The 20,175-nt window shown below is 54.7% G+C and overlaps 1 protein-coding gene across 2 annotated transcripts; it reads right to left on the bottom strand.

The window, feature by feature from the left end:
• Window positions 1-1,649: 1,649 nt before the first annotated feature.
• Window positions 1,650-18,764, bottom strand: MFGE8 (milk fat globule EGF and factor V/VIII domain containing). 2 transcript variants are annotated; one of them, XM_014606085.2, is made up of 10 exons: window positions 18,672-18,764; window positions 15,250-15,375; window positions 13,876-14,001; window positions 12,847-12,960; window positions 11,791-11,972; window positions 10,935-11,090; window positions 9,431-9,575; window positions 6,539-6,723; window positions 4,681-4,836; window positions 1,650-4,298 (listed from the first exon to the last, which is right to left on the bottom strand). In XM_014606085.2, the coding sequence occupies exons 1-10, from the start codon at window positions 18,715-18,717 to the stop codon at window positions 4,155-4,157; spliced, it is 1,380 nt and encodes a 459-aa protein (XP_014461571.1). In that variant the 5' UTR covers window positions 18,718-18,764; the 3' UTR covers window positions 1,650-4,154. The 2 variants fall into 2 exon arrangements, with proteins under 2 accessions (XP_014461571.1, XP_006263873.1); XM_006263811.3 differs by having other exon boundaries at window positions 6,539-6,741.
• Window positions 18,765-20,175: the final 1,411 nt, after the last annotated feature.

Genomic DNA, 20,175 nt, shown 5'->3' on the forward strand with positions numbered 1-20,175 from the left:
AGCTTCTCTAAGGGACTGAGCAGGACACTGGGGCTGGAACAGCAAAAGCAGTGTTGGCGGGGACAACTGTCTCTGATTGGGACCAGGACTGTGCTTCTGTGTGTTACCCATGCTACAAACACCCTGGTTCTTGGACAATAAACACAAAACACATGGGGGATTAACTTCCTGAAGCAGGCAAGATGCTTACAGCTAAAATGAAAGACAGAGCCTCTCTCAGCAATCCTACAGGACACAGCTAAGGTCTTGGCACCAGTACTGAATTGGGGGGAGAGCACCCTACCCTGATCTCCTGCCATCTGTTCAGGTGGAGAGTTTCAACCTCTTCCAAATCTCCCAGCGGTGGAGATGATGATTTGGGGCTGGAGAGGAGTATTCAAAGGTCAGTGAGCATATATGCATACCTGGCCAGGGCCCAGAGAATTGGTGGACCCTCAGGTTAGTTTACCAATATGGAGAGACCCCCTATTCTTCCTACTGCTCCTTGCAATCCGGGGCAGAGGGGCAGCTAGATTTGAATAAATGAGGGACCAACCTGAACCTCTGCCCTGTCCTGCCACTGAGCTCCAAGCAGGCCTGGGGAGTTGCGTGTTCCCTATATCCACCACTTCTGGCCTGGACCTGAAGCCCCATCAAGGACACACTGATCTTGAGAGAGCTTGGCCCTAGTGTTTGAACAAGGGGAAGAGGTTCAGGAGCTAGAGACGTTGTGGTGCTTCCCTGAGCTGGACTGGTTGGGGTTTGCCCATCACTAGCTCTAGGGGAGGAGTGACAACTCACATGAGAGAGGGTTGTTCGCTGCCCCCTGCCCAAGACTGCACTGCGCTTGACTGAAGGGCTCTGGGATTGCCCCCCTTCTCCATCTTCATTTAGCTTCTCACTGCCCCATGCTGCTCCCTCCCACCCTGTCCCTGCAGCTCCCAGCCCTGCCTCCATACAGTGCCCTCCTACTGCCTTCCCCATTAGCCCAGTGCTCTGTGCAGATAATCAGATCCTTCTGGGATCACTGTGAGCTCAAGGGTCTCTCATCTCTGCAGTTTTTCTGTCTCCTGATGCTCTGAGCTTCCCCAAAGGAATTTCCTGAAGCAGCTTCTTTACCTCAAAACTTCCCCAGCAGCAGTGGCCTTCAGCACTGCCCTCCTCCACAGCAGCTCATTCCAGAAGGAGCCTGCAGCTGGAATCCGTGGCTCTTCAGTCCCAGCTATTCCAGCCCCCTCCAGAGAATTGGGTTAGAGACATAAAAGGCAGCTGGGAGAGCAAAGGGAAAACCCTGGTCTTGGGGACAGATGTACTCATCTTGAGCTGCAGTCAGCACAGTAGGGCCCTCAGCTGAGTGAATTGGGCAATTATTTGGTGATAGACTGCAGGGAGGAAGTGGGGCCAGGATGTGAGCATGCAGCCCACTCTCACTGAATCCATATCCAGCCCTGGACATTTGGCACTGCCTTTCAAAGCAGAGGCCAAGCAGGCCGAGTGTGAGCTCTGCCAGGGAAGGACCAGAGGCCAGGTGACCCTGACAGGGTGATGGGGGTCACAGGAGCCCTCAAGGATGGGGGCTTCCTCCCCTAGTCTTCATGGATCAGAAACCTGTTCCATGTTCAGCCTGAGTGAGCACAAGAGCGAGCGACAGACAAAGAGACAGATGCCCATGAGTTTCAGCTGGTTTTAATACTGTCAGAGATGTGCCTCCAGGGGGCACTGCCTTCCTGGGCAAGACTCCACTGCTTCCACACTAGTGACCCCACTCAAGTCCATCTCCCTCCCAAGCACACGCAAGGCCCTGCTCCACATCACACCTTGTGCCAAACCAGGTCATGGAAAAAATACCTCTGCAAACTTTGCCCTTGACCAGCTGGTTGTGCCCCCATGCTACCAGCTCTGCTCTGCCGCTCCCTACGACGGTGAGCTAGCTATGTCATGTGGTGCCTGCTGGTCTCCTTTCTCACCCCCTAACCAATAGGAATCAATGGACCAGCATTGCCCTCCATGGCCATTCATGAGACAGGCCTCCAGAATCATGAGATTTAAAAAATAATGGTTGGGGGTTCTGTTTATTTGCCTTCTGCATTTGGAGCATGCAGGTGTTGCATTTTCAAGCTTTACTCTGCTACCACGGGAGCTAGAAACTACCTTGCTGTTCCCCTTTCAGTGACAGGTGAGACTCACACCAGCACCTTGGCCCCAGAGCAGAGCCTGGAGAAAACCCTCCAAATGGTGGGACACAGGAGAGGGGCATCACTACAGGCTAGGAGTTTGGATGGCTCCAGAGGCCGTGAGGTTAAGAGGTTGTGATGGGCACCAACCCCATAAAGGACCATCTCTGCCAAGGGAGAACGGGAGGTATAAAGACACTGCTGTTCCTGAGGCCCCAGGACCATCACCATGGGACTGGCACCTGGGAAAGCAGGCAGAGCTCATATGTAAACCAAACAGCCCTGGCTGAACATTGCCTCATAGCAAGCGAAGGCTGCTCTCTGCCCTGAGCAGATCCAATGTCCCAAGTGCAAGGAGGCTCTTATGGAAGGACAGTTTAGTCCAGAAGCATAATACATACCCTCTACCCCAGTGTCACTCGTATCACACACAGCACCACATTTCCCCTGTGCTGAGGACAATACCATGGGCTTTGCTGAATGCACAAGGTCTCAGAGCCCCTCAGCACACCCCGGTCAGCTCCATGTGCCAGCCCCTCCTTGCCAAGTGCTGCTGAGGAGACTTCAGGAAAGCTGGTGGGGAACCTCAGCTCCTGTTCTGGAAGCTGTCTTGGGATTTGGTGCAGCAAAGCACCAGAGACCAAGTGCATTTGCTGGGTTGGCCCTTTGGCCTGGTGCAGCCTGGGGCCTACCAGGTTCACCAGGCCAGCTCCAGAACAAGGGCTGCAGGCAGCAGAAGGCAGGGTAGATTTGCACCTTATAAACTAACCAAAGTAGATAGATCCAGGGCTGCTTTGGGAGGCTGGAGAGGATCCTACCATACGGTGTCTGGCAGCCTGGCTGGCCTGGTTCTTCACAGGGCTCATACTAAACCTTACATACATGGGAAGCACAAACAGGCAGGCAGACAGCACTCCCCCCCATGTCTGACCCCTATGGAAAAGTCTGTCCTGAGGCATTATGAGCAGGTCCTGGGCATTGTTGGCTATCCTCCCCACCCCCGCAGGCTTCTTCCCTAGCTTCGCACCGGCAGACGCTGCACAGCCAGCTGCCCTACCAGCCAGCACCAATCTTCCCTGGCTGATGCACCTTAAGGACAGGGGTGGGTTCTGCCAGACAAAGCCAGACACTGGGTCTGAAAAAAGGTCCTTGGCTTACAGCTGCTCCCCCACACCAAGGCCCTGTCTTCTGACAGGATCCATGCCCCCACCCCTTCTCATCACTCTCTTGACACTATGTGGACCTGACAAGCCTGTTAGTGCTGCTGTGTAAGGCAGCCTGCATGCAGCAGAGCAATCTACACCAGCACTGAGTCTTCTCAAGAGCCCTTCTGGATTGCTATAGGAGCCAGGGAACAGGGAGCCCTCTCCACATCCTCCTGCCACACACAAGCATGGATATAGCATCAGGGGGAAGACAGCTGCCTGCCCATGCTTCAGAGATGGAGGCAAGCAGTGACCGTACCTGCTCTGGTCACCTCTCCCCAAAGCTCACCCGAGCTCCTAGGCTGACTACATAGAAGGTGGCTGAGGAGCCTTCAGTGGAAGCAGAGCTAGGGGTTTTCAGGGTCCCAGGTTGCAGGGCCCTGGATGGAGAACAAGTGAAGCAACTTCTTAGGGCCGAGGACAAGAGCTGCCCCGGGGGAGTGGACCCGAAGTGCAGTGCTGCGGGCCCAAGGTGGACCAGGGGGCCTCTGAGCGCTAGTGCAAGTATAGCAGCCCCGGCAAGGCAGAGCCATCACATTCTCTAAAGCGAAGCGAGGGAGGCCCCGCGCCTTCCCTTGAGACTTCTAACGGCTTCAGCTAGAGCAGGACGACACCACATGCCCACCGCCGCTCCCTGCCCCCCCACCACAAGGGCTGGGAAGCAAAGACATAGGTGCAGGGCGGCAGGGGTGAGATGTGGAGAGGGCATGGTACAGCAGTAGGTGTGCAGGGCAAGGGCTGGGGGATCAGCCCAGTCCTTCCCCTCCACGCCACCCTCCCCTCCGGAGATGGGAGACTAATCATCGCAGCCCAGGAGCTCCACGCGCAGCGTGATGCGGTTGTGCCAGGCCACAGGCAGGATGCGCACAAAGCGGGTGTAGAAGGGCGTGTCGAACACGTTCTTCTTGTGCAAGCTGTTGTCACTGTTCCCGTGGAAGATCTGTGGAGGAGGAGAGAGCCATTGAAATGGGGAGCAGGTACTGCAGGGAAGGAGCTGCCATACACGTGCCTTGGGGAGCTGCCCAAAGGCCTTATTGAGCAGCAGCCTGCACCTCCCACACAGCCAGGCAGGGAAGTCAGTGCAAGAGTCCCCTGTGCCCACTCATCCCAGGAACAGGTGCTCTGTCCTCTGCCCCTCCCTGCTACTAGTTCCAGCATCACCAGCAGTTCCTTGGCTAGCAAAACCCTCAGCCAGGAGCAATGAGACCCTGTCATCACTCCAGATATGGGCTGCACTGCCTCAGCCCCACCCCGCCCCAGTCCCATTGGCATGCTGGAACCAGTCCCCCACTGGCCTATGAAAGCCCCTTCCCTGTCCGCACCTTGGTGGTGTTTGTCTGGCTGTCCTTGTAAAGAGTCCAGGACCGTCCATCGTCGCTGTAGGCCACCTTGTAGGCTGCCACATACTGAATGTGCCCAAAATCCCGTGCCCCTTGGGTGACAATGCCAGTGACCTTCTTCTGTGTCTGGAGGTCAATCTAGGAGACACACAAGGGAGAGGTAAAGCAGACTCACCTCCTCCGAGTCTGCCCTGCTGCTCATGAGAGCTGATTGAGCCCACCAAAGGAGGGAGGCAGGGGGGAGGGCTGCCTGAACCCCTCCTCACTGTTCTGCTGATGACCCCCCATCCTAACAAGCTTCAAGTAATGATATTGGCCAAAGACCCACAACTGCCCACAAGGGTCCTCTCTGCCTGCATGACCAGATAATAGATCATGGGGAGATTCTGCCCCAAATCTACTCCTGTGTGTAAAGGGCATGAAAGGTCCCTGGAATTCACCCAGTGCCAGAGAACCAGCTCAGCCCACCCTAGGTTGCCAGCCAGGGCAGCCCCTAAAAGTGTGCCAGGACATGGCCAGCAGCAGGAGCTGGAAGCTCAGGGCTGAGAGAGAGCTGGAGCACTGCGCTGCCCAGGGACATGGAGCTGGGCAGTCAGGAAGGACAAGAATGGACCAGCTGCAAAGCAGACCAAAGCCAAAGAGGCAAAACCCTGCTTGAAGTTTCCTTTGCCTTCCCCCAAACTGGGCATGGCCTCCTCCTGCAAGACCAATCTCGCCCCCTGCACCCAGCCTCTCCCCATACTCCTAGGGCTTCCATGCCCCTCTCCTAGTGTGTTTAGTCACTAGCAGGCTGAGCAGCCATTCATTGAAAGCCTTTTCCCAGAGAAAGAGGTCAGAGAAACCCAGACTTGGGGCTAAGGGAGGCTCCAACCATGGGGGCAGGGACACGACGGCACTACAGGGGAGAGTGAAGAGGGGAAATGCCCAGGTCCAAACGACAGGACTGTTGAGAAGCTGTGCAGCCATGGCATCTGCCTTTCATCTCCCCTCCCCTCTCCCCCATGCCAGTCCCAGCTGCCTGAGCACCCCCAGAGGATCCTGACATGCAGCTGAAGTCTGCACTCCCACGGGGCAATAATCATCTTGGGGAGTGAGAGGAACCCAACCCAGTTCCTGTGCTCTGGGAGGGAGGCTTGGGCTGCACCTGTAACCTGCCCCTGGGCCAACACCCTGGATGCATGTGCCCTTTCTCCATGACAGGTGGGCAGCTGCCCAGAGGGCTCCCTCCACTGGCAGAAGAAAGGGATGGGAGCAGGGAACAGGGACCAGCTAGGAACCAGTGCTGAGTAGGAGGGTCAGGCCTATGGTAGAGGACAGGGGAAGGCCAGGACCAGCCATCCACTCCGCTGATCAAGGAGGAGTGAGGATGCCAGATGGTGTAATGGGGTGGGGACAGCTGAGGGCCTTCTGGTGCCCACCCCTCCCACCTGTAGTCACAGACACAACTGGCTAGAGCCAGAGTTGCCTGTGAGCCTATGGCCAAGTCCCCTTTGCAATCCCAGAGGCACAGAGCTTGCACACCTATTCCGAAACAGCAAGGGTTCAGCTGCTGCCTGAATTCTGCCGGAACCCAAACTCCTTCCTCTGACCCAGTAACCCAGGGAACACCCAGCCTCCAGCCCTCCAATGGGAATCCATGGTCTCCCCCTGGGAGACAGGGAAGGACAAGTAGCCCCATTTTAAAGATGGAGAAACTGAGGCAGAGAAACCAAGTGCCTTGACAAAGCTGTAAAGGGAGACCAGATGAGAACTGGGATCTCTGCTCCTGGCCACAGCAGCAAACCCTCCATGCTCCTCTGCCCTCCCCCAAAAGAGGATCCTGTCAGATAATGGGACACACCTGCAGCCACTCAGACTGGTTATTGCTGAGAGCAGTCCAGGCATTGGTCTTGCCTGTCTTGTCCAGACGGGCGTAGTGGGGGTACCAGGTGAAGGCATCAAGGCCCCATGTCTTGAAAGCACTGGAGGCCGTGATCTGCTGGTCAGAGATCAGGCGGGATTTCATGCCCAGTGGCTCCGAGCAACCTGCCATGTTGAAATACACTGTAACACAATGGTTTACAGACAGTGACATGGAAGAGGCCAGCAGCATCGCCACCCAAATAAACACAGAGCAGACACCCAAATGCCCAAGAGACATGAAAAGCAGAGACCCCCCAAATGCACCAAGCGGGGACCAAGGACCCAGAAAGCAGCAATCCCAAGGGCCTCCACTCAGCACAGCAGGAATATCCAAAGACCCAAGCATACAGAGCTAGATGCCCCAAATCTCTATCTCCTTCAATAAGGCAAGAGGGGCAGTCGGATTTGACGAGTTAGCTGCAGTTTTGTCCCCTGATCTATTTGCTAAGGGCCATTCGCTGGCTGGCAGCACCCCCTGCTGCAGGGAGATAACCACTGCTGTTACTGCCCCTACACCAAGGTGCTGGAGCCCCGAGCCCAGTGCTCACTGCACGCCAGCTCACAGAGCTGAACCCTAGAATTAACAGGGAGCAACATCTCGGCCTGAAGGAAAACCCCCTACGATTGGATGCCTGCCCCACATGCCCACCTTCGGGGGCAGAGAAGCCTATCAGGGCAGAGGAAGGACACCCATAGAGCTCCTTCCTCACCTCCTCGGGAGCCCAGTCTCACTTGTGGGGGGAAGAGGGGATGGAGCAGAGTCCTGCAGCTGAAGACAGCTCTGCTCTCTCCGTGCCACCTCTGGGCTACATGGACAGCTCCTCCTCCTGTCCACGAAACTTGCCTAACACAGGATCCCCTTGAAGCCCCCAGAGATGGAAGAGGGGCTGCTGAACACCCTGAGCTGCAGAGAGGAGGCAGGAAGCAAAAATGGAGGCAGAACTGATGGAGGCTTGAGGGGCCAGAACTTGGTTGGGGCACGGGGATGGTGCCAGACATGCTCTCCTCAGCACTGCCCAGGTGCAGAGCCTGCTCTCAGGGCAGCAGTGTAAAGGAGCGTCACTCCCTTTTCTGCCCAGTAGTTTCCCAGCCTGGAGATGCATCTGCCATCTAACCACCTCCCACCCCCAACAACTGCATGGAAACACTAGGCTGGCGGCTGGAGGCTGCTGGGAAGAGGAGGAAGATCCAGCTGGGGGCTGCTTCCCATCCCTTGGCCAGACTGCACCCTGCAGCTGGGCAGCTGTGAGCAACCCTGAGATTCTCATCACCACCGGTGGGTGTCACTGTGGCCCTGAATGCTGACAAGGAAGAGATGGATGAAGGGAAGGGTAAGATGCAAAAGCAAAGCACAACTGCTTTAGGTAGCATTATACCTGGGCTCTTGTGCCCAAGACCTGCCAGTCAGTGCCACTCAGCACAGCTGACTATCCCCAGAAGGCTCCAGGGAACCCCAGATGCTGAACCCTCAAGCTAATTCCAGCTCCCAGGGTTCCCGGAGACTCCCCCCACCCCTCCTTGCAGTGTTTCTGCTGGGCTTGCTCTTCCATCTCCCTCCCGGCTGCGCCTGTGCCTGCAGGGGGAGAGGAACCTGGCAGGCTCCCAGCAGGGCTGAGCCATGGCATGCTCCAAGGCCTTGGTATTACAATTTGAATGTGCAGCTGCTTGAAGCAGCTGGATGGATGCCCCTGCAAACAGAGGCTTCTCTACTGCCCCAAGCAATTGCAGCATGAGCAACAGCAGGAAACGTTTATCACCTCCATGCCCCCTGCTCTGGTGCCCCCGCCCAGATGCATCCATGCAAGGACACCTGGTCTCCAAGCAGCCAACCTAACCTTTGGCCTCTGCAGAAGAAGCCTGCAGTGCCAGCTGTGACATAGACACATGAACCCCCTAACAATGGCACCAGCACCATCAGCTGATCGTACAGGCAGGCAGTCAGCAGGGACTCACTACCAGCCTCCTCAGGCACCGTGGCTCTTGACACCACTGCCCAGACAAGCACGCAGTGTTCAAGGTTTAAGGAGAGAGTCAATTCTGTCCCCTCCCCCTCCCCCAGTGGAGCAATCCAGGGGGCTGCGATCTGGGCTTACTGCATCATGCACTGCCTAGCACACGGGTCAGGGCAGGAATGCAGAGCTGGCAGGGGAGAAGTCCAGCTGACTGAACCTCAGTTCAAGCTGTAATCCTAGGGGACTTTGATCCTTGAGCCTTTTGCGAACTCTGCAGCAGTGTTTTCAGCCAGCCGCGAAATGGAAATAGCATCTGGTTAACAGCACTCGGGGGGGCGTGAAGAACTATTCTGAATCTTAATTCAGATGGCCTGGGAAGGAGCAAGGGAAAAGGGGGTGCAATTACCTGAGACATGCAATTACCCAAGACATGATCTGGCTGAAACAAAGGGATTAACAGCCTCCAGCCCTGTGGAAAGCCTCTGCAGATCTCTTGCAGCCCTGAGTCTTCTGGACTCAGCACAGGGGCCACCCCTCCAGCAGCACAAAGTGGGTGCCTCCTACAGATTTGCTGTACTGCTCCCTGCAGCCCAGCACCCTCTAGCAGCACACCTGGGCACTACTGTTAGGGCGGGGGGCATCACCTCCCTTGGTCTGTTAACCGTGCACCTGCTACTACACGACAAGGTGCGATTGGCTTTGTTGATGGCCTTATTACACGGCCAGCTCACATTCATCTTGGAGTCAACTACTGCTTCAGCATTGTTTCCTTCAGCATTGACCCAACCAAGAACTGGCCCAAAGTGTAGGAGCCCACAGAGAGGGGAGCAAGTGCCCCAAGCTGCATGCCATCTGTTTGACCCATGGCAGACATTTACCATTCATCTCACAGCCGATGAGCTCAAAGCGCAGCGTGCAAGCCCGGCGGCACTGCATGGGGTAGATGCGGATATACTGCGCCGTGATGGGAGTGTTGAACATGTTGGTCTTCATGCTGTAGTTATCCACATTCCCAAGAAACACCTGCAGGAGCAAAGGCCACAAGAAAGTGTGGGGAGGAGAGGGTTAGAGCCCAGCATGGCATCCTCCCCACCAGCCTTTCTCCACTCTGCACCCTGGCCAGGAGGAGTCCCTGACCAGCCAGCAGATGTTGACCTTATGGGACACACAGCAAAGCCACATAGCAAAACCTTTCCCCACTAGCCTGGGAGGAGGCTGTCCCAGGACAGTTAGCTCCAGCTGTTACAACAGCATGAGCCATGATGCCAAAAGTTACAAAACTGGCTTAAAATCCAGGAAATTTAGGGCCTTTGTCCTAAATAACAAATGTCACATTCTTTCCCTTTGTCTTGTGGCTTTATGCCTTCAGGGTGCACTGGCATTATATGTCCAGGCTTTTTTCTGGAAACTCCTGTAAAATGGCTATCTAACATTCTCTTATACTCATGGGATGTCAGACACCTGGGCTTTGTGGGACCATCAGTTACTTAAGGGTTTAGGTAAAATCATGAGGGCTGGCAACACTGCTATCACTCAGAGAGGCAGCTTCTGTCAGCTTACCGGAAAGTAAATATAGACTATATGGTCTACTATCACACAGAAATGTATAATCCTAATAGTGCTGCATAGAACAGACCCACTTATGAACTCAGCCCCCTCAGCAAACAGTTCACAGACCAAACCTGAATCCCATAAATGTGGCTGCTATGGAGGCTGAGCCTGACTGATCTGAAGGAGTCACCATTCCCTCCAGTGTCTACATGTGGTTCCTTTCACCCATTCCCCATCTCCCCTCAGGTGGTGTAGCAGGTCCTTCCCTGTCACAGAGTACTTTCCCCATTCCATGACAATGGAACAAGAGATAGCAGATGCAGAGCACCAAACAACACAGTTCCTATGCCATCCAGCTGAAAGCTGGGAGACCATCAGGGTTTGTTGAGTAAGTACTGAATGGCTGGCCAGGTATTCATGAGCACTGAACAAGAACTCACAGGGAAGAGCAAATGAAAGGTTGGGTTTTTGTCACAAGCCTTCCTGCCCTTTGGCCAACTGCAGTCTTGTCGGTGTGGGCAGGCGCAGAGTGTATGCACATGTGAGATCATTTGCCCTATTAGGAAATCACTGGCATTTGTTGTCCCCTGTGTCTGGATGAGATTCCCACTGTCTTCCTTACTGCAATTACAAGGACAGCTCTTCCTTGCAGACTTCCCCTCCTCTCCCTGAGGCCGCACAGCACCCCCAGTGCTCTGCTTTCACTATGTGATCACCCTACATGCTGATACCCCCATGCACAGACCCCCTGCCCTGCACTGACGCAGCCCCACTCTCCCCATCTTTTTTTCCAGCATCAAGCAGCAATAGACCTGTTACCACAGCACCTACCTTTTCTCTGTCATGTTTCTCATCCTTGTAGAACATAAACTCACGCCCATCCAAGCTGTAGGCTACACGGAAGATGCGTGCATACTCTGCCTTGCCCGCTCGGCTGGCACCCTGGGTGATGATGCCAGTCAGCCTCATCTTCCTCAGCAGGTTGGCCTGTGGCAGTGTGGGTGGAAGAGGGTGAGGAATACATGCCAATGTGCACTCTCTGTTTGCACCCTGAACTCCCTTGTCTCCTACAGGCTCAGCACCATATACATGATCTGCAGCTCTGCTGGTGCCAGACAAGACACTTAGGAACAGACTCAGCCTCAGATCCCCAACAGTCCTTTGGAGGAGAAGTCCTCCAAAGGATCTTCTGTCCTATTCCAGGCTCCTCCATTTCCACTGTGCTAGAATCCCTTATTGCTATGGTCCCACATCCCAATTCTGGTCCCACCATTAAGGAGGAGGGATGCATCACTTTGCAGGGCAGTGCAAGATGTTTCCCCAGCTCCTCCTCCCATAAAATTAAGCCCCTGTATCCCAGCAGCAAGGGTTTATCCCCTAAAGGAACCCTATGCTTCAGTCTTATCAACACTCCTATGGCATCCACTTCTCTCAGGTGCTGATTTTAGCATGAAAAACAGCACTGGTTTGGTCATTTAACCCCTTCTTTGTTGGCAGGGTTCAGACTTGTCCTCCCCCCGCCCCATGAGAAACAGAAAGTTCAGGAGGGATCTACAGCAGGAAAGAGCAACTTTCTGATAGGTCCACCATCCTGTCTCCAGCTGTGGCCAAGGCTTGATGCCCACTGCCCCATGAGCTCACAGCCTCCCCCAAGAACACACCATGGGGCTCTCCAGAAGGCAGGTACCTGAATCCAGGGATTCTTGTCATAGTTACTGGAGGTCCAGGCATTCACGATCCCCTGGTTGTTGAGCCGGGCAAGCTCAGGACCCCAGCGCTGCAGGCCAAGGAACCCGTAGTACACAGATGAGGCAGAGAGCTGGGCATCTGCAATGGCCCCTCCCTCCATGCCTAGCAGATTGGCACAGCCTGGAACAGGGGCAGAAACAAAGACAGAGGAAGTAGGGCCGTGAAGAAGGAGAGATGACAGAGAGGAAAAGGAGGAGGAGGAGAAAGAGTGACAAAATGTGACTGGGAGTTGAAAGCATGGAGTCATGCTCCTGCCTTACACCACAGGAGTTTGTAGCTACCACACTCTTAGCCTTCCAGAGAGACCAAATGCTCCTGGGCCCAAAAGCAAAGACAGATCGACGCCAGGATTTCCATTGGCCACTCAGGACAGTGGGCCCATTTTTCAGAAAAACAGGAACATGGTTGGTTCCCACCTATTTCCTGTCACAGCTGGCTTCTCCCTGGCCCCTTCCCACAGCTTCACCCTCAGCATTTCTATCAACCAGGTCAAACAGACCTACATGGTCTGTACTAATCCTGAATGCAGGCAGAGGGGCAATGTCTAGGTTTGTACGAGTGCTCTGTGGGGCATCTCACCACCAGCTCAAGTGTAGACAGACTAGCGAGGAATGCCCCTGCCTTTGAGGCTCCCTTCTCTGCCATCGGGCCACCAGGGCATCCCATCCTCACATACACACCTGTAGCAACCTGAGGAGGTGAATTCTTACTCTGGGTTGTGTTGTGCTCCAAAGCTCCCCCCGAGCAAAGAGGTAGGAGGAGAGCTGGTAGTCCTGCAGAGACACTGCACAGCTGTCTCCGTGAGCCCAGCTCCACCACTAATCTCAGCATCAAGCAGCACACAGCAGACACCTGAGCTACTGGACTCCAGAAGTTATTGATGTCCTTTGAGCCAACCAAGGGGAGCTCTTTTGTGCTGCTGAGCCCAGAGAGGACCAACTGGGAGCCAGGGGTGAGGGGGCCCCACGTAATCTCATCACTGTCAAGGACTTACGGATCTGGCAGGTCCTCCCCAGGAAGGGAGAGGAACATTTGCAGCTATAGTCGCCGTCCAGATCAAGGCAGGTGCCTCCATTTCTGCACGGCTGTGAGGAGCACTCGTTCTTGTCTAGGGGAGACAGGAAGGGAGAGACTGAGGGCGTAATGCCAAATCTTCAGTTCACACCCTGTACCACAGGAAGAAAGGGCACAGAGCCATCAGCACAGCTGCTCTGTCAGGCTATGGGGGAGCTTTAATCCAAGGAGATGCTCCCAGCCCTTGCTGTGGCTGCCAGGCTGTGTGTAGCTGTAGCTGTAGCTGCTCCTGCTGGAAGCCCCTACTGGAGAAAGGTTGGACTCTGAGGTACTGGTTCTTTCCTCCACCCATGCAAAACGGGATGATGCCACTCTAGGCTGCAGATGATGCAGAAATTCCCTTGCAGATCAGGCAGATTCCCAAAGGCAGAATCCTGCCATTGATCAAGCCCCATGATATGCAAAGGGGAGGGCTCTGCAAATGCACTCACCTGTCAGCCCCACTCTCAGTACCTCACCATTTCTCTAGTTCTCCCAGTGCACCCAGAGCCAGCCCTGCTAACCTCCCTCTGCCCCTGGATTCATTGGTGTGGCCCAGGAACAGGACCCAGAATGGGTGTGACAGCAGGACATATGGAATTGCGTGACCTCTGTGCAGCAGGAGCCAGAGCCACCCAGTCAGCTTGAAGGTATGCAAGAAGAATGAATCACCACACAAGGCTGCTCAGCACATTTCTGCAGCTCTAGATAGGAAACATTTGATGCCCCAGTGGGAACAAAGCTTGCAAGGCCTCTTGTCTGGTAAGTCAGAGCCCCAGTGCTGCCCAGCAACACTTGGAAGGTAACGAAGCAAGCACACAACAAACCCAACCCCTGAAGAACATGCAGACACCTGGTCTCTCACAGGGAGGACATCCTGATGACTTTGTGGCATCTGCAAAACCTCCACCACCAGGGCTCCACCTCACCCAGAGCCAGCACCCTCCCCACAGAAGCAGCTCCTACTCACTCTCTTGGCAGTGGGTGCCTTCAAACCCAGAGGGACACTTGCAAATGTATTCAGTGAAGACATCTCCCCTGTTGGGTGGGATCTGACACTCTCCATTATTGTGGCAGGGATTAGGATGGCAGGGGCCTGGAAGGAAGAGGAGACAAACAGCTGTCAAAAGGGAACTGGGAAAGCTCCAGAAGGTTTGGGGTTGGGTTCCTTTACTGTGAATTCATGACCCAAGGATCCATGCATATCTGCTACTACAGTGAGTTTTGTTCTGTCTTAGTCCCCCAAGGTGTGGACCTAAGGTAGCCCTGTAAAAAGCTTCCCCTTGGCCTGCATCTGGGTTTGAATCTGGGATTTTTAGCTCCGCAGCACAGACTGATACCACTCCATCATCTGCTAGAAATAGTAAGATGCTATCTTCTAGCAAAACAGCTGCTGGAGAAGGACACGAAGCATGCTTTGACAGTGTTTCTTAGTTCCCAGGTGAGAATACCTTCACCCTACTGACTGTCACAAGAGAGTTTGATAGTCAGACCCATCCTGGAAGTGCAACAAGGATGTGATAGATACGCTGGAAGGTCTGTGAAGTGTCAAAGTGATTAAAAATAATTATAAACGCTCCACCCAAGAGAGCACACAGACACCATCAAACTCTCCCTATGCCTGAAGAAGGGTGTTTGTGCCCAAAAGCTTCTAAAGAATTATTTTTCCAATGAGTTAGTTGGTCTAAAGAGATATCAGATTTACCCAAAGAACCTTGTCTGCCTCTATTCAGTATCACCTCAATCAAGGTGTTGCTTCCTGGGTGACTTGAAAGACTGACTGTCAAGGAATGTGGAAAGTGGATTGAAATGGTAATGTGATTTTAGGCAACAGAAAGGAACAGTTACCTAGTTGTGGGCATCCAGGTGTTAGCTTATGAATGGGTGAGTGGATGGCTTAAAAAAGAATACCCGTATAAAAACGTATGCTTTCTGAAGAGCTTTAAATCTGTGGTACCCTAGCATATTTCCCTCTGTCACGTGGACTGACCATCCAACTGATAGAGAATAAGGGATATTTTCAGTTTCTATTTGGTTTCTCTTACTCATGGCAAACCAGCAGCCATGGGTTTACTTCATGTCCCTGGAGATAACAACACACCCCAAGCAACTGAGACCTGCCAGAATTCAAGTGCCTGGGTAGGGCACCAATGAAAACATGGGCAAAAGTCATCAGCAAGGCTGGAATTTGAGACCAACAAATAGAGGCAGTCTGCCAAATGCTAGTGTCCTCAAGGCATGTGAGGATCCATGCCCTTTACTGTGTTGTTATTGATACATTGTGTTATGCAGAGATCAGATCAGACTTCAGGAAGTGGAGTGTCTGTGCCCCTTGCAACTGTACCTTTCTCTGTGTCGTTACAGTCAATCCCAGTGAAGCCATCCGGGCAAAGACAAAAGAACGGACCATCACTGACGTTGGTCAGGCAGGTGCCCCCATTCTTACACTGGTTTACCTCACAGAAATCACCTGTAAGCAAGAACACAACTCAGCACAAGCAAACGTGGCTGGTGAAACCCCATATGCATCTCGTGCAGTCCCAGCTACAGACCAAGGTTTTAAAATGAAATCTGACTTGGAGGAAAATGCAATTGCAGGACTCCTGCATTTACAGTCTTATCCACACTGCTTTGTTTGCTTCCCAGACCCTGTAGCGCAGTGGCCCAACTGTTTATATAGGGCAGGGCGCACCAACAGAGCTAGGCATGGGGCTCCCCAAGTGAGAAAGCAGAAGATCAGGGCACAAAAGAGCAGCCACGAGGCAGCCTGCCCAGCTCCCAGCCTCACAATGTCAGTGGCCCAGCATTCACACCGCCTTGTTTCCATCAGCACCAAGGTTCACACAAAGAAGCACATTTCTGCTGTCAGCACAGAAAGATGTACTGCTCTATTTAGACTGTACACGGGGGCAGGAAGGTTCCAGGTTTCCAACTGTTAACAAATGTCTCAGCTTCTTCCAATGACGGCAGGGGAAGACCCATAGTGAGATATGCTGGAAGCAGGATGGTGGGACAGACCAGGCTGAGGGGAATCATCTGTGGTCAATACATCCTTCTCTGGGTCTTTGATTTCCAGGACAGCGAAAAAGAGGGTACAGACAGCTCACTGTGAGTGCATCTGGCTGTCACCACCACAGATCTGGGCATCAAACTGTCAGTTAAGGGAGGGCACAAGCACACCATCACACCCCCTGGATCTGTCCTAACACATCACCCCAAATCTTGCAGTATGACAGCAACAGTCCCCCATTTCCTAGGGGGTTTATCTCCTTCCACCCTGGGCTCAGCATAGCATGTCCATTCCCTGCTGGGGGTCTATTCCTATCTCAGAGAACCCAGCCGAATCATTCTTTGCTCCAAACCACTCCCTCCAGTTCTCTGGCTGCAGGGAGGCGCGAAGGGACACTACACTCAGTCAGAGCCACCCACCCCATGGGACAGAAAAAGAGCTCTTGTCCACGTTCCTCATCCTCCTGCCCACCAGTGAAAGCAGAGTGGGGCAGGTAGGTTAAGGAACCAAGCTTCTGGCTTTTCACTGGAGAAAGTTTGTGTCTGTAACAAGATGAAAAAATGGCCTCTCTGGAAGCATGAAGAATGGAAACGCAGAGCTGGGCAGACAAGGGAGGTGAAGACAGCCAAGCTCAGCATTAAGGCAGGACCAGATACATCCTCTAACAAGTGAGCACCAGCAGGGGCAAGCTGCCCTGACCTGTCTCAAGAACACACACAAAACCTACACAGAAACTACATGGGAAGGCCCATGACCACCAGGGCACCTGCCCCACAGAGGGCAGAGTAGTGGTCTGCCTATGCACTGTCCCCCAGAGCACTGTTTCTTCACAGAGGGCTCTGCATGGCAGATCAGCCTTTGCACAGTCTTAGCCCCAAAGCCTTGGGAGCAACAGCCCTGAAGATTGAAAGTCTCTGTCCCCACGCTATGCATGCTCCCCCCTGTGTGATCCTGGGCACCAGCAGAGCCTCACCACTGACCTGATGAGACCTACCCCAGCCATCACTACGAGCAAGACCGAGCTCTTCCATAACCATTCCCCTCCTAGTTTCTGTCAACCCAAGGGGTGCGTCTCAGGGTGGTTATGTGCCAGGCCAAAACCCACTAATTCAATTGATGTAGGGATTGCAGAGCAGCTGGCTGCTGAGAACAATTTCCAAGTCCCTCTCTGTTGCTCCAGCTTGGATTTGTTCAGGTTACCCCTAAGGGTGAGGGTGAAAGGTGACCTCACCCATGGCCAAGTGTGGGGGAAGAACAGCTCCTGATATCAGGCGTGCTGGAGGGAAAGGCCGTGTCACGCATCACCCATGGGGGAGCGCATGCCCTGGCACAGAGCTCTCTCTGCCCCTGGTTCCTGCTGCAAGCCTGAGAGCAGAGGAGATCCCACAAATAGCCCCCACTACCTGTGTGCTGGGAGGGGGTAGACATTAATGAGCTGAGCACTCGCTGTCCCAAGCAGCTCTTACCAGCCTAAGCCCCAGCTCAGCGTTATTACTCATTAGTCTTTTAATAGCAGGGCTCCTCAGAACTAATCCCTCTTCAAGACACTCGGCATCTGCAGGGTGCATGCTTATGAGAGACAGACTAAGCTGTGATAAACCCCTGTTAAGTGAACTTTCAGAAAAGATGCTGCTGCTGCTCCCTTAGTGCAGGCGGAAGAAACAGTAAAACTTGGGCACCAGATCAAGTTGCTGCCTATGCTGCCCAGCCTTGTTTTGCATGATCTCATCCTCCATCAATGCACTGCCATGAACTCCAGCACTGGAGGAGGAGACACTGGTATGGGTAGGGAGTAGGGATGCCTTTGCCCCACCACTCCTCCACAGGTTTCCTGAGCACTCAGCAGCTCCGCATCAGGGCTCCTTCCAGCCAGCTGGCCGCAGCCTTGCTGACAAGGCTGGTTCTGTGTACAGAGAGGAACTGGCTTCCTAAAGAAAAATAAGGGAGGCAAGCGAGTATACCCAGGATCTGCTGTGCCAGGGGCCTCCACACCCGCAGCCTCTGGTTTACATGGGAGCTGAGACACAGCCGGGGAAGAAACTGCTAGCAAAAGTCCCCCTAGTGCGTTCCTCCACAGGCCGCACAGTATAAACCCTGCCAAGCTTTCCCCTCCATATGGGGAGGTTCCCTCACCGCAGCAGGTTCCCCGGGCAGCCCCTGCACCGGCAGCAAGGCAACTTCCAGGGTGCCATTCTGCTTCTCCAACTCCACGCAGCCGAGAGCGCCCAGCCCCGTGAGAGCCAGGCCTCTGGCTCCCAACGCGGAGGTGCCGCATCCACTTGTTTATGTCGCCGGACAGGAAGACAGCTCAGGCTCTGCGCCAGCCCCTCTCAGCCAGCTCCGGACACCGCGAGCAAAACAGCGCCTTCCCCACCACGCTGGCGGCCCCCGCGCCCCAGCGGGAGGGTCTCTCTCTTAGAGTCCCAGAGCGGTAGGGCTGGAAGGGACCTCCAGAGGTCACCTCGCCGGCATTCCCCAACCTCTGGGTCACGGCCCAAAAGTGGGTCCCAAGGATATATGAAAGGGTCGGGAACACACTTGAAAAATGCATTCTCCTTTAGAGGGAAACGGCAGCGTTTCCCCAGCGCAGCCCCAGCCTGCCAGAGGCTGCTTGGGTGCCCCACACCCACCCCTGGGGGCACTGGGTCCTGTACAAAGAAGGGTGCGAGCCACCGACCTAGTCCAAGGCCTGCCCGAGGCAGGGTCAGCCCTACCCCAGCCCCCCTGCAGCCCAGAGCCGCGGGCACGGCACTCACCGCGCGCCGCTCCCAGCGCCGCCAGCACCAGCAGCGCCCGCTCCATCGCGTCCCGTCGGGGCTCCGCGCTCGCACTGCGGCTCCGCCCGCCCCGAGCCGGCCCCGCACGGCGCGCCCCGCCCGCCGCCCCCCGGCCCGGCCAATGGCTCGGCGGGGCGGGAGCTGCCCTCGCGGCTGGAGGGACAGAGCCCGACACCGCCCTCCCGCGGCTCCCGCAGCGCCCCCCGCCTTGCCCCGCAGCGGGATGCCGCGCTCGGCCCGTGTCCTGCAGAGATGCTCCCCCGCAGGAGGCGGTGGGAGCTGGGGCCTGAGAGTGAGACAGACAAAGGGTCTGCAGAGGTGGGCTGCTGCCCCGCAGTTGTGGCTGGCTGCTGCTTTCCTCTGGTTCCGGTGTCTTGGACCCTGGGATCACCGAGCCCTGTGCCCGCGGGCTGCAGCAGTGACATGCTGCTGCACCAGGCGCAGGAGGCTCACCACCTTGGGTTTTGAGAGGCTTGTTAGTTGCTCTTTGGTTTTCGGCTGAGGTTAAGCACTGGAAAGGGGATACTGGGAGGCCGCGGGATACTGGGAGGCCACCGAGTCTTCTTCGCTGGAAGCTCGCATTTTGGGTTGGACAAACATGCCCTGGTTTGGACAGGGATGATCCTGCCCTGAGCAGGGCTGGATGTGGTGACTTCTTGATGTCCCTTCTACCCCAGGGTCCCAGGATTGCTCTTTACAATGCAAGGGGGGGGAAGCAGATTGGATTATCCAGACCAATGTTTAATTAATCATCCTTCTGTGCCACGGCTCACGGAAACAACACTTCGTGCTTGCCCTGTGCAGCAGCCAGCCAACAAATCAAACCTCTCTCTGGAGCAGGGCTGGCATCCCCCAAGGAGCAAAGGTTCAAAGACAGATTAGCCTTTGCCATTAGGAGGGGCTGGATAATGAGTTCACATGTATAAATCAGTGTCTTCACAGAAATAACTGACCCACCCAATAGGGGATAACACTTTCCTAGGAAGTGACAGAAATGTCCTGCTTGACTTAACTTCTTTGACATGGAGCTGCCTTGCCCAGGCCCATGCCATAGGCACGTGGATGGAGTTACTGCCAGCCCTGCAGCAGATTTGCCTCTGAGCTAGTTGCTGTGTCAGTCACATTGCCTCTGAGCCGCTCCAGTGCATTAAACTCTAGGATGAAGCCCCGGGAGTAAGGGCAGGGGCCAAGATGGCCAAGCAGGATGGATGCAAACTTATTTTTTTATTACTGTATTTTGTGTTCCAAGTCAAATCAGTTCCAAATCATATTGATTGAGCAGAACTCAGTCGTTCCAAAAACCGTATCGATTGAGCAGGCAGAAATCAATCATTCTAAACACCATGTATGGCGCTACAACCGGCAAGCATCCTCCATCCCAGGCTCCCACCCTGGGACTTCAAATACTCCAAAATCCATTGGCAGGCATCCTATGTGCAGGCCCAAGCCTGGAGGTCTTGAGATTTGGATGCCCCCACTTGAT

Source organism: Alligator mississippiensis, chromosome 11, assembly GCF_030867095.1.
Source record: "Alligator mississippiensis isolate rAllMis1 chromosome 11, rAllMis1, whole genome shotgun sequence".
Classification (NCBI taxonomy): domain Eukaryota; kingdom Metazoa; phylum Chordata; order Crocodylia; family Alligatoridae; genus Alligator; species Alligator mississippiensis.

What these genes read in the sequence shown, in the direction of transcription:
- MFGE8 (XM_006263811.3), bottom strand. Translation starts at nt 18,717, where the DNA reads ATGGAGCGGGCGCTGCTGGTGCTGGCGGCGCTGGGAGCGGCGCGCG. An exon ending in GGCGCTGGGAGCGGCGCGCG is followed by an intron (nt 15,376 to 18,671) that starts GTGAGTGCCGTG and finishes TCTTGCTTACAG; the next exon opens with GTGATTTCTGTGAGGTAAAC. An exon ending in ACAAGAATCCCTGGATTCAG is followed by an intron (nt 11,091 to 11,790) that starts GTACCTGCCTTC and finishes ACACTGCCACAG; the next exon opens with GCCAACCTGCTGAGGAAGAT.